This window comes from Spinacia oleracea, chromosome 3, assembly GCF_020520425.1.
Source record: "Spinacia oleracea cultivar Varoflay chromosome 3, BTI_SOV_V1, whole genome shotgun sequence".
Taxonomy (NCBI): Eukaryota; Viridiplantae; Streptophyta; class Magnoliopsida; order Caryophyllales; family Amaranthaceae; genus Spinacia; species Spinacia oleracea.
The window spans coordinates 125,524,511-125,538,113 of record NC_079489.1 but is presented as its reverse complement, the minus strand read 5'-3'; the positions used below and the strand labels follow the sequence as shown (position 1 = coordinate 125,538,113).

Below are 13,603 nucleotides of genomic sequence, written 5' to 3'. Positions count from 1 at the left end.
CGGTCAAAGCGGGTCGAGTATTCCGGGACGGAAAGAGTAGTCAATGAAAATTCGAAATTGTTATAGAGAGACAATGGCAAATGCTAACTTGTACGTGTATTATTGGTCAAAAGAATCAATTGTGCCGAATCTACAAAGTATAATTGTATAAATAGATAAATAGTAACCTTTTTATATTTTTTTTGTGAAAATAGATAAATAGTTGTATATGGAGAGATGGAGAAAGTAGGCAAATTATTTTACTCATCTCAAATACCCAAATTCTTATATGAGACTGTCCTCACCATCAACTGATGGTGAGACCAGTTTACACTTGCAAATTTAGGTATGTTACTTCTATAGTTTAGACATGTTATTTTTTTTATATAATTTTAGAGGATGTACTTTTTTTAGTTTAGGTATGTTACTTCTATAGTTTATACATGTTACTTTTTTTATACGGAGTAGTTTTAGGGGAGATACCTTCTTAGTTTAGATATGTTACTACTATAGTTTAGACATGTTATTTTTTTTTTAATAATTTTAGAGGAGGTATTTTTTTTAGTTTAGGTATGTTACTTCTATAGTTTAGACATGTTACTTTTTTTTTATACGGAGTAGTTTTAGGGGAGGTACCTTTTTAGTTTAGGTATGTTACTTCTATAGTTTAGACATGTTACTTTTTTTTTTTATACGGATTAGTTTTAGGGGAGGTACCTTTTTAGTTTATGTAGTACTTCTATAGTTTAGACATGTTACCTTTTTTTTTTATATATAATTTTAGATGAGGTACTTTTTTAGTTTATGTATGTTACTTCTATAGTTTAGACATGTTACTTTTTTTTATACGGAATAGTTTTAGGGGAGGTACGTTTTTAGTTTATGTATGTTACTTCTATAGTTTAAACATGTTACTTTTTTTTTATATAATTTTAGAGGAGGTACTTTTTTAGTTTAGGTATGTTACTTCTATAGTTTAGATCTATTACCTTTTTTTATATAGTTTTAGGGGAGGTACGCTATTAGTTTCGCGCTCGTCACACCATCAAGTTGATGGTGTGACTGGTCTCACAGGAGACGCGTTGTCTCAAATATTCATAATACAAGTTATAGGTTCTTTTTGCCAATAGTTATTAAGGGTTAGCTGATTTGACTATTTGTTAGATGTTAGGTTTTTTATTCACTGATTAGGTGGTTGAATTAGATGCTTGTAGATCGGTTATTGAACGGGTTGGTTCAGGGTCACGGCTACCCTGCGGGTCAAAAGGACGTTGGATAATGAAAGAGGTTTTTTAGTGCGTCGATAATGGGGGGTCAAAGCGGGTTATGGATCAATAGATGGTCGACAGTGGGCGGGTCAATAAACACACAAGGAATAACAAAAAAAAAGAGCCATATGCATACACAAGTTGTTGGGATATCAACCCAAGTCCCACATTGAAAGAGGAGGCAAAAATTGCCTAGCATATAAATGTTCACCTTCTCCTATTAGTATGAGGCCTTTTAGGAAGGAGCCTAAAAACAAATCCGTGCGGGCTTAACAGCTGGTATCAGAGCCTAAGGTTCAGGAGCAAGATCTAATGTAGCGGGTTGCACTTGCGGTGTGAGGAGAAGCCCCTTATGGGTGCCCTCGCAATTGAAGATCATGTGTCGAAAGTCTTCCTAACAAATGTGGTGGTTAGGCGGCGTGTCCCATTGGTGAAAATGGCGGTGCAAGATGATTTCGTTTGAGTGGAAACCACGGGTTATTGGTCCTTGGTTTGAGGGGAGGATTGTTGGGATATCAACCCAAGTCCCACATCGGAAGAGGAGGCAAAAATTACCTAGCATATAAGTGTTCACCTTCTCCTACTAGTATGAGGCATTTCGGGAAGGAGCCTAAAACAAATTCGTGCGGGCTGGCCCAAAGCAGACAATATCATACTAATGTGGAGTCATGGTGGTATGCGACCCAACAAGGTGGGTGGTCGGGGCCCAACACAAGTGAACACGAAGTTATACACATAACATTTTATAATAACTATATACTACTTCGTATTAGTTTTCGAAATTATTATGCTATAAGGTTGATCGTATATTGGCCTTGTCTAATAAAGGCCATGTTCAATTAGAGTTTGTCCAATAAGAACCCTATTAACTTGAACCTATCTCTATATTAATTGGGTAAATTGTCCAAAAACCAGATCTAATTGCCTTTGTAAATTATTTGGTACATTGTCAAAATATACCTATATAAACTGAACTTATTTGAAGTAACTTTTGATAAAATAAGTCAAGATACATTGAAACAAACATACCCTTAACGTCTTTACGCAATCCAAAATTTGGGATCACCGGATCATACATCAATACATCATTGGTGCCTTGTTGGCTACTTGGCTCCTTGTCGCCAAAAGAAAAGTAAACTCCCTAAGTGTTTTTTTAGTAAAAAACATAAAAAATCTATTAATTCAAAATGTAAACAAAAAAATTGACATGCTCACAAAACTAAACAAACATGCGAGCAGGTAGCTCATTATTGGTATAATAATAATAATATAAGTAACTATTAAAATTTTGTAGCTATTTTGGGCAGGTAGCTCAAAAAATATACTAATTCAAATAAATAAATTATTTAAATTAAAAATTATAGGGATTTACAAAGTATTGTAGCCCACCAATTTAAAATTTTGTAGTTTTAATCAATTGTCGCTAAAAATTTGATTTGGCAAATTTCTTGTAGCTCACCAATAGAGTTACTCCAAATATTTTTTTTTTAAATAAAAAATCTATTAATTCAAAATGTAAACCAAAGAAACGCACAAATACAAATTGTAGGAAAAAGAAACGTCCTAATACAAATTGTGAGAAAAAGAAACGTCCAATTGACATTGTAAGATTTGCCAGTCTGGCCAATTCAAATGTCAACATACAGAGTTATTTTCATTATTTCGTCTGCCGTTTTTTCTATATCTTCAAGAAACCACGAAACCCCGTATCAGTTTTCCCGTTTCTCCCCCCCTTTAAGAAACGGTACCATTTCAGCAGCGTGTTATGTCTTAACCCATTAGTTTTCTAGTGATGAAAAATTGTACGGGCATTAATTACAATAATCATCATTCCTGATTTTGTTTTCTGAGGTAATTTTTCATTTTTCTTTTCCCGTATCCTCCTCGGCAACTGTGATCATGTTACAAAGTTGTAAACTTTTCTGTTTTATTGTGATCAAATTGCTTGTTTAAATGAATTATATGATTTTCCCACTTAAAGAAACCAAAATGCAGTTTATATTACTACTCCATTTTATACAATGTTTTCCTTTTAACTCTTGATGTTCATGAATCAATCCTGAATGTCATATATTTCTAGAGAATTTGTCATAATATTATGCAGTAAATTAATGAAATAATTGTATACACTTCAAAAGTTTCTGTTTTGTTTTTGTTAGTGATCAGAAAACACTGAAGAATGCCTGCAGAATCTGAAAAATGGGGATGGAAACATGTAAGTGTGTTTGGAGGTTTTGATAGAGGGAGTGGTACAAAGAGGTGGACATGCAACCATTGCAATCAACGTTACAATGGGTCTTATTCCCGGGTTAGAGCACATCTTCTTGGTTACAATGGGTTAGGTGTCAAGCCTTGTCCTGCAATTGACAATTCTGTAAGAGAAACATTCACCATGTTTGACAAGGACCGCGTAGCTAACAAGCTTATGAAGAAGAAGAATAAAGGAACTTGTTCTATGAGAAACCATCAAACTGACTATGTAGATGATGTTGTTGCAAGGTTTTTTTATGTAGATGGGTTGAATGTAAATGCTGTGAATTCTGCTTACTTTAGGGAAATGGTAAGAACAGTAGGTGCTTTTGGACCTACTTATGAGCTCCCTTCAATGGAGAATTTATCGAGTACTTTGCTGAGTAAAGAAAAACTGAGACTAGATAGAGCCTTGACATTAGCTAGAGAATCATGGCCTAACACAGGATGTACAATACTGTGTGTGAATCGTTTAGATGGCTCACTCGGATGCTTCTGTGTTAACTTCTTTGTTGCGAGTCCTAGAGGTGTCATGTTCTTGAAGGAGGTTGACATCATTGAAGGAGATGTACCTGATAATTTGTTCATTGATGAACTTACCAATGTGATTGCTGAGGTGAATCCCTCGAATGTGTTTCAGGTTATAACTCGTATAGGTGGTCAAGTTAGTGATGTTTTTGAATCAGTGATATTGTCTAAGTTCCCTAATATATTCTGGTCTCATTGCACTTCACATTCTGTTCTTTTGCTGATGGAGGAGATGGCTGATCTTGATTGGGTGAAGGAAGTAGTTTCGGGTGCTAGAGAGATTGAAAAGTGTGTTTCTGATTTTCAAACTTCTTCTTCTACTTGCACTGATATAGATATTAAGGGATCTACTGACAAAGTCTCACAGAAGTACGCGCCTTCTTTTTTATTGGTGAGGAAAATTCTCGACATCAAATCAACTTTGTGTGAGTTGGTTGTTAGAGAAGAGTGGAAGCAATGGAGACTCGGGAATGCTCTGGAGTTCGGGTTCAATGTTGAAGAAATCATAGCAAGGGAAACTTTTTGGGATAGGGCAAACTTAATGGTAGAAGTGTTTGAACCATTCATGAGACTTCTTGCAACATTTGATGTTGATAAGTCTATCATGGGAGATGTTTACAATTGGCAGGTTTTATCACTAGAAGCCTTGAGGAATAAAGGAGTAAAAGATGAACTGTTGTCAAATCAGGTAGAAATGCTGGTAGAAAACAGATGGGATAAGTTATTTTCTCCACTTCATGGAGTAGCTTATATGTTGCACCCTAAATATTATGGGAACGGACAGTGCAATAACAAGTCTCTAATGAGGGCTTGGAACGCGACACTTGAGAGATACGAGGGTGGGTTCGAGGCTAGGAGAGTACTTAGAGAAGAGCTAGGTGTTTACTGGAGAGCAGAGGTGTGTTTTGGAGAAGAGGATGCTGCTGAATGTAGAAATAACATGGATCCAGTTACATGGTGGGAGAATTTTGGGTTTGAGACACCACGTTTACAGACATTAGCCATTAAGATTCTGAGTCAGATTCCTAGTGCAGCTATCATGTGTGAGGAAAGCTGGCAACTTTGTGATAGTATGCCATGTAGGGAGGCTGTGGAAAAGCTCGGGTTTGGATCTGATCAAGCTAAGGATTTCGTGTTTGTGAGGAATAATCTGAAACTTCAGGCTCTCAGGCATCGGAAAGTGGGCAGTCAATCTGGTTCAGGGTGTGGGAATTGGGGCATTTGTTGCTGAAGTTGTATTACTTGTAGATGCTGAAATTTGTTGGTTAATCTAGTTCTTGATGTAAATGCTATGTGTGATATACAAGCCTCCTTTTCACCACATTTCTGATATGTTCATTTAACACCATGATATACATAACACATTGGATACCAATTGAAAGGAGATGTTTTTTTTTTTTTGTAAAGACTAGCAGAAGTACGTGCAGGATCTGAAACGACTCGATCAATACTTGTGTTTGTTGTGCAGCCAAGCAGGATGAATGAAGATGGAGGCAAATTTCTGCAGACCTTAGATATATCTTGCTGGGAGCATTATAAGACATTATACTATTAAGGTTACCTTCAGAAACACCTAATTATACTAGGATTCCAAAAACACATACTTTTCTCTAAAAGCACACAGACAGAGTTATGTTTGAAAAGTTAGTGATTTTTGTTTGAAGGAAGTTGAAATTCTCGGAAGGTAGATCTGTCTGTAATCAAGATGATCTTCTGCAACTACAAGCAGCTGTTATAGAACTTTTTCGCAACACTTTTGCAGATGAAACTTTACATGATATTTTAGTTGGTGAAGAAACTGAATCAATATAAACGGAGTCTCCTTGAATATTAACCCTTTTCTTTTCAGCCTTGCACTGTTGTAAACCAGCCTTGCAATTAAGAACCACAATTGAGTGTTGCTGTAAAAACAGAATGTGGTTCAGGCTGGAAACTATCTATCTCAATTTTCGTAGTTTCTGTATTATGAGACTCTTTTGATGTCAATAACCTTAATCCGATCTCTATGTAACAGTCAGACAGTCAGTTACCATGGAAATTGGAGAGGATGTTAATGGTTTTAGCAGTAACGTTAGAGGCACAGTAAAATTTTAGTTCAGTACACTAATAATAAGGTTAAAACACCATCCCAAGTCCCAACAGCCCAAGTTTGGTTGAGGTAAAAAAGTACTGTAAATAACTTACGTATTGAACATTATCAGACGAAGGGAGTACATAATTACATATTTTGTATATGCCTAGTGTAATAACCTCGATTAGGAACTTTGAAGTCTCATTCATTTAACAAAGGGAAATCATACTGTCCAACAAATAAAGCTTCACAGTTTTATTGACAGCAACAATACGTTTTCTAGTCTAGCTTCATGCAATACTTTAAAACCAATATAAATTACAGACATAAAAATATTGTGCTGCAAATTAATTCCTCCAAACATTTCCCCCAAATACAGGCTAAATTAGGCAACTTCAGGCATCCTTAAGAATGACGACTTCAGATCCGGAAGCAGGAACTTCACATTCACAGCCATTGCCACACTCGAAGAACACTTTTCCGGCATCAGGGCCTTCTGTTCTAGTGATGGTGCATGCATATCCTTCCCCACAGTAGCAATATGCCCCTGCAGTCTCTACTATCTGTTTTTTGCCTGAGCCCTCCCCTTTTTTGGAATCATCCCTGCAAAACAATTTTTTTAAAAGGTTTTGCACGCATAAGGTATACAATTAATTTCTGAATACCGGGATAAGTTTTACCCACTTTTTTGTAAATTTACGAAATAACATGTTTTGAATAACTTTTATGTTATGAAAAAAATGGATAGATAAACATTTTAAAGGATTAAATGGGTACCTAAATTCACCATTATTATTGATTTTGAAAGAAAACTTTTATTAAAATGAAAAATAGTTATGATTACAAAATAGATAACTTTTACATTATACTGGAGTAACTTTTAAGTACAATATTTAGTGTACACCATATTTTAAATAAGAATTTGTGCAATATTTTTGGGCCAAAAATAAAAATAACTTTTAGAAATTAGAAATGTGGGTCACAATTTAAGCATACTAGTGTGAAGTACGTGAGCATATTATTTTGAAACGGATGGAGTATGTTCTGTAAATCTCTTGTATACATAAATTAAAGAGACAAGTATGAAATAATAATGGTAGCTTAGTGAAAAGAGAGAATTACGTGATGCAAACACAGCCCTGATCAGTGCAGTTGTAGAAAGGCTTGGCATCAGCTTCAGGCTCTTCAATTTTCCGGATCACACAAGTCCATCCTGGTCCACATTTGCAGTATGCCTTGTCATTTGAAGGAACATTACTTGTCCTGATCAAACACCCACCACCCATTTTCTTTTTCTTAGTTATAAATAATTTAATCAAAATTTCACAATACGTTTAACTTTAAATAAAATTTTTATTTTTATTTTTGAGTGACAAACTCACAAGATCAATACAAAATATGAATACAGAAGATCGAAGGATTTGATCTATTATCTATATACAAATGATCTCGGATCTCCATCTTAACTTTTAACTACTAAAACAAAACCTTAATGGCATAAAATCGTTAAACATACTAGGACATGCATATTTTACGAATAACGATAGGAAAAAGAAAAAGAAAAAAAATTTCCTTCATGTATTTTCAACCGTTCATCTGATAACGATTATCCGCAACATATCATATCAAGAACAAAACATGTAATATTGGATCCTCCGATCCAAAGATTTGGCAAAACAACCCTTTAACTATTTAATTTTTTTAATTAGGAAAGAAAGTTCAGACGGGAAGCTATTTTAATTTATTAGCAAAAAAAACAACTACGTTTAGTTAAATACATGAAACGGGTGTTTACTTTTGGACGTGTGTTGTACCATTCACCTTAAATAAAATATGTACTCTCTAATACCTTAAAAATGAAATAAAATTATATGGTCTTCTAGAATTTACTATGTTCATTTTCATATTCATGTTCAAATATAAGGTCGTAAATTATAGAAAGTTAAATAAAGTAAATGAGATCCAGAAAATAACATACCCACAAGATTTACCACTACCAGGTGGGCAGCAGCTCTTGGCTTCTTTTCCCTCCATGCTTAATTTTGCTTAATCCCTAATTAATCTTTGTTAACTCAATTATTAATCTCTGATGATATGGGTGATTTGAAGGAGACGGCTTCCTCTCTCTCTCTCTCTTATAGATGCTAAATTTGTGATGAACCTTCGTGCCTTCCAACACAGAAATGAAAGAAAAATTAATTTTGTATTCCCACAATGCCATGAGCAGTCCCACCTAAGGAAGTGGACCCTTTGATATTACAATACAATTTGTCGCCCTCATTACTTCATTTGTAATTTAACTAGTCTTATATGCACGCGATGCGTGCGAAATTATATAAAAAACTTAAAATAGTATTATTACAACAAACCACAACAAATATTAGGCAAGAAAATATTTGCAAAGTTCATAAGACCAAAACATGAAGGTCATACTATAGGTTAATTTTGCAATCTAAGTTCATATTCAACTAATCACAACAATTACATCAATCAAAAAATCTGTTAGTGGCCAGCATCAGACCCTTGTGCATTACATTGTTGCAGGCCCTGATCCCCACCTTGCACCATCTTTAATGACAACTTGTTACCTTCCTTCTAGTAGCTGTTTAACATCCAATGATATCATCCTGGCTTCCTTCCTTCTTCCAATTCAGCTCCTTGGAGATAACTAAGTAGACCTTTATTTGATTGATTGTAGCAAATTTTGTGAAGTCAAAACAATGAAAACGTCAGGTCAAAAATATGACAATGTTAAACTCTCAAGCAGCTAGAAATTAGGATTTCAATTGTTTCAAGTGTCACCAAAACTTGATCGAGTGTCAAGGTGAGCAAGCACAAAAAAAAAACCCTATGAAGCTAGGTGGAGGCCAGAGGATGCTAAAAACTCAGTAGCTTTTTTATCCAATCAGAATCAAATGCCAAAAATGAAAGTTTGAGCAAAACCCTATTAAAATCTTCTTGAATAATGCCAGGGCCGGTCTTAACTTTTCGGTGGCCTGTGGGCGAAATAAAAAATCGAGGCCCTTACTTTTCAAAGGCACATAGACAAAAAAAAATTGTGAATAGATGTGATATATGTACCTTTTTATTGAAAAAATGTATGTAAATAATTGGCATTTCACTTCTTAAGACTTAATACTACTCTATATTTAATTAAATTAGCCAAGAGAAATTAACTCTATTACAAAATATGAAGGCTTAAATACTTTCAACCTTGTGCCATTAAACATGAATTATATTCTAATATTTTAAACATTAATCATCAAGCATAAGACAACGTATACAACAACTTGACCTCTTCAAATCTCAAAATTGGATGAAAGAAATGTTTTGAATTACAGAAGGGAAATGAAATTTGAAATTGAAAACGGCAATGATGTTGTAGCGAGCCATTTAGCAAGTCGGTAATAATTTTTGAAGTACAATAAACTACAATTCATCAAGAAGTGTGATTAGATTAACAAAATAAGAAGAAACATTATGATTATAAGGATTGTACACGGCTCTACTTGTGATAAAATTGGGTAATAGAAATATAGAATATAATTGCATAGTTAGCAAATGAGAAATAACAACAATGAGAAGGAAAAAAAAAAATCAAAGAAAACCAACTCAGTAGGTGTCGAACCTTAGTGGGTTCCTTGGCATTTCACGCAATCATACCACTGCCCTGTAATGCATAATCTACCTAAGTCTGCATTGAATATTATTAAAATGTTTACCGGCTTAAGAGATATTGGGGCTTTTCCTCTGGGGCCCAGGGCAGCGGCCCCTTATGCCCTGCCCCAGGGCCGGCCCTGAATAATGCCCAAATTAGGAGTATTAATCAAGATAGATTTACTGCAACATACACAGTGAAATACAGTAGGAGAACTCCCATTTTTAAGTTCATTTAGATGCTTCCTTCATGTATTGTCCTGAATTGTTAATAGGAGAAATAAATATAATTTTAGGCTTTTTTTTAATTGAATAGTAATCATGAATCCTAGAAATCAAGATATTAAACCAACTAATGAGTAACGGTCAAACACATTAAGTACACAACTGATATGATCACTCCTTACATGAGAAAACATCCAAACTTAGCATCAAAACTAATTGTAAGAACCAAAAGCTAAAAGGTTCAAGACAAAAATAAGGCCCAAAAGTTCTGGCATACAACAAACCACTAATTTAATATGGACAAAAAATATTGAAGGCCTCTAGGCTCCAAAGTCAACGCAACAAAGAATCCAGCTTACCGTGAAGGATGTTATGCAGAGATCCATTTGATGCAAACTCATAGGCAAGAATGCGTAGGTTGCCATCAACACAATAACCAAGCAATTCAACAAAATTGTCATGTTTTAGCCTTGAAACCATAGAAACCTGCAAACAGAAAAGTCAAATAAGCAGCTGAGCGTTAAGCAGATAAATACAGCAGGTATAAATTTTCAAAATGATTTCAGAAGTTCTGAACCTGAGCTAAAAACTCGGTATCTGGTTGTTTGCAACATCCAGTTTTTAAATTGTTGTTGCACGCCCATTTTAAGCACTCCCTCCTTGACAGCAGCGTCTGTGTTGAGCTTAAACGGGGCAGCACACGGTTAAACAACAACCAATTAGACGTCAAATTGAAGAGGAATAGCAGAACAAACGCAACAAAGTAAACCCAGAAAAAAATATTATCTTAAACTGACTGAACCGACTCGAGTTTTTACTAATTCGGATTCGGAACCTATTTAACTGCCAGTCTGCCACCAACAATTCAGAAAGATTTGGTATGTATATCACCATGAGTTGGCCAACCTACTTCTCCTACTATGATTTACATATCAGGGTACCCAACTTTGTTCAATGCCGACACTAAAATATAAAAATTGGCATCAAACACATTAGTGTAAGTCACAAATCCAAAGTTTGGAATAGTGATCAATAACAAAAAAAAACACAATGCAAAAATTGCAGTTCTCTCACTATTCAGTTCAGTTCAATCAAGGGCTTATTTCAACCTAAAAACATTGTCCGAGCATAAACCCTAGCAGACAATCAGCTATTTTGTTGTATTGGATCTCAAATCGCATCAAATTCACTTGTATCAGACAATCAGCTCTAATATGACATCGGTTTAAAGTTATCTTTGAATCTGAAGCCTGAAGTTTGTTGTTTGACACCACTACCACCTCCTAATGTGAGTTCATCTCATAATTCCAAATTGTTCAACAATTCCACAAATAAACATCAAATTCAATAAAAAAAAAATAACCATTCTTGTAAAAAAATTACGTATACTCGGACCTTTCATAGGAGCCAAGCTCCAGACCCGTTCCCTGCACAAACCTCCATACTCCCATTCCCTGCATTCGCATCATCAACCGACCACCGTTGATTCATCATCATTGGGTATCTCAGTCCCAGCCAACCCTCTGATTTGAGGCCCCATGAATCATGTATCCCAGCTAAACCTGATCGTTCAAAATCATCAAAATTTCAACATTTAGCAGAAAAATTGAACAAAACCCCCCTTCGAAAATCATTTTTCATTTTAAAAATCTCAAAAGTTAGTCATTTATCAATTATAAGAAGAACTTTCACGTGTCCATGGCCGTATGTTCTATAGAAAATCCAGGCACCATTCAAACGCATGATTCTTCAGCTAAAGAGAGAGAGAAAAACGCAGAAAATTCAAACATAGCATCGATGATAATTCTGAGAAATCACACAACTTGATCGAAATCGAATTGAATTGAAGAAGCTAGGTCCATGATTTCAAGAATTCGTAACTTAATTTCAAAATTAAAACTTGTGATTTCAAACCCTAAAATGATAAAACTACATCTCAAAAATGCTAAACAAACACAATCAACAATAGTGAACCCAATAAAAAATCGGATTAAATTCCAACCAAAAAAACAAACAAAATGAAGCATTAATCTAGGAAATGAAAGAAGATAAAGAAAAGGGGAACAAACAAACCAACAGAAGAAGTAAATCCGAAGAATTTCGATTTCAAATTTGGGGAAAACAAATCAGGTGATTTGGGAGAGAGATTCAAAGGTTTCAATCAAATTACAGAAAATAAAGCTTACAATATTAACTGATTTCGCCACAGCTTCCTAGTCGTCGGAAAATCAGAGTTTCCGGTTTCCAATGTTGGTGAAGAAACATCGGTGCATCTCCAATTTCTCCGTCGAATACAGAAATTAATTTCCAACCCCTATTAGTTCCGATCTTTGACCGCAATTTGATGAATATGCTTGAAATCGATATTCTTGAAGTTGGAATTTAAACATTGCAATGCAATTGAATAAGCAGAAATTTTCGGGTAGGGTTTACAAAATCCTGCCATTTAGGGGTGATTGATTGAGGGATATCCATTAACGATTGAATGAAGGGTGATTGAATGAGCAATTTAGGGGTGGTTGAAGGAAGGATTACGAAATTCTGCAATTTAGGGGTGATTGAATGAGGGTTTTTGAATATTTGGAGAGAGATTCGAAGGGTTTGATTTTCTGAGTGTTTTCGGTTCAGAGTGTTTTCGGTTACTAATTGAATTGGGATAGCAGTTTTTTTTTAATTAATTTGTTTTTAATTACCAAGGCCTTAAGGGTGTAATGGATTATTTTAAGGTGGACAATTCTGTAAATTTAATGGGGGACACGAAAAGTTAATATACAAAAACGACCTCAGGAGCTGGCTTATATAATAGAGATAATCTATCTTGGGTAATGTTGTACTAACATACTTTAAAATAGCGTCTAACAACTTGTCTCCTATCAAATCGTCCGATAATCATTTAAAATTTACTTAACTTAATTGTTAAATTCTACGAAGTATTCCCTAATCTGTCGATTGAGTAGACCATTAATAACGTGGTACTTTTATTACTCCCTCTGTTCCAGATTAGTTGTTACACCTTCCTTTTTCGTCCGTCCCAGATTAGTTGTTACACTTTCCTTTTTCGTCCGTCCCGGATTAGTTGTTACACTTTTAAATTAGGAATGACCCCACAATTATTATATTGTCTCTCTCTTCCCACTAAATTCTTTTTTGTCCTCACACCCTCTCTTATTCAATTAAAAAAATACCCCACTAACTCCTATCACATCTACTTTTTCAATAAAATAACAATTGATAACCAAACAAATACTTATCACCTAAAACTATGTGTAAAGATAAGTGTAACAACTAATTTGGGACGGTGGGAGTACTTGAATGGTGGCTTGGTGAGCCTTTTTGAGAGTCCTTAAATGATAACATTATGTGTTGCTTTGAAAGAACAAAAACGCTAAAGACTTTCGTAATTTATATACTCCATGTGTGTAAATGTGCATGTCAATTAAAATAGGTACATTTAATAAAGTCATATGGAGTATGAGTCAAGACCCTCACTGGTAGTCGAATCTCGTTTATATATAACACGTGCAATTTGTGCCACCCTGTACTTAACTAAATATACTTGTCAAAAAAAAAAAAAAAAAAATATGTGACAAATAGCTACTCCGCGTCGTATTTAGCACTCCCTTAG

General features: G+C 34.8%; 2 protein-coding genes across 2 annotated transcripts; one reads left to right on the top strand and one right to left on the bottom strand.

The window, feature by feature from the left end:
• The first annotated feature begins 2,884 nt into the window (after window positions 1-2,884).
• On the top strand, window positions 2,885-5,348 carry LOC110775531 (uncharacterized). The gene is made up of 2 exons (XM_021980136.2): window positions 2,885-3,098; window positions 3,407-5,348. Exon 2 carries the CDS (start codon window positions 3,427-3,429, stop codon window positions 5,254-5,256), a length of 1,830 nt encoding a protein of 609 aa, XP_021835828.1. The 5' UTR covers window positions 2,885-3,098; window positions 3,407-3,426; the 3' UTR covers window positions 5,257-5,348.
• Window positions 5,349-6,280: 932 nt separating this feature from the next.
• LOC110775532 (uncharacterized) lies at window positions 6,281-8,277 on the bottom strand. The gene is made up of 3 exons (XM_021980137.2): window positions 8,075-8,277; window positions 7,219-7,359; window positions 6,281-6,699 (listed from the first exon to the last, which is right to left on the bottom strand). Exons 1-3 carry the CDS (start codon window positions 8,128-8,130, stop codon window positions 6,492-6,494), a joined length of 405 nt encoding a protein of 134 aa, XP_021835829.1. The 5' UTR covers window positions 8,131-8,277; the 3' UTR covers window positions 6,281-6,491.
• Window positions 8,278-13,603: the final 5,326 nt, after the last annotated feature.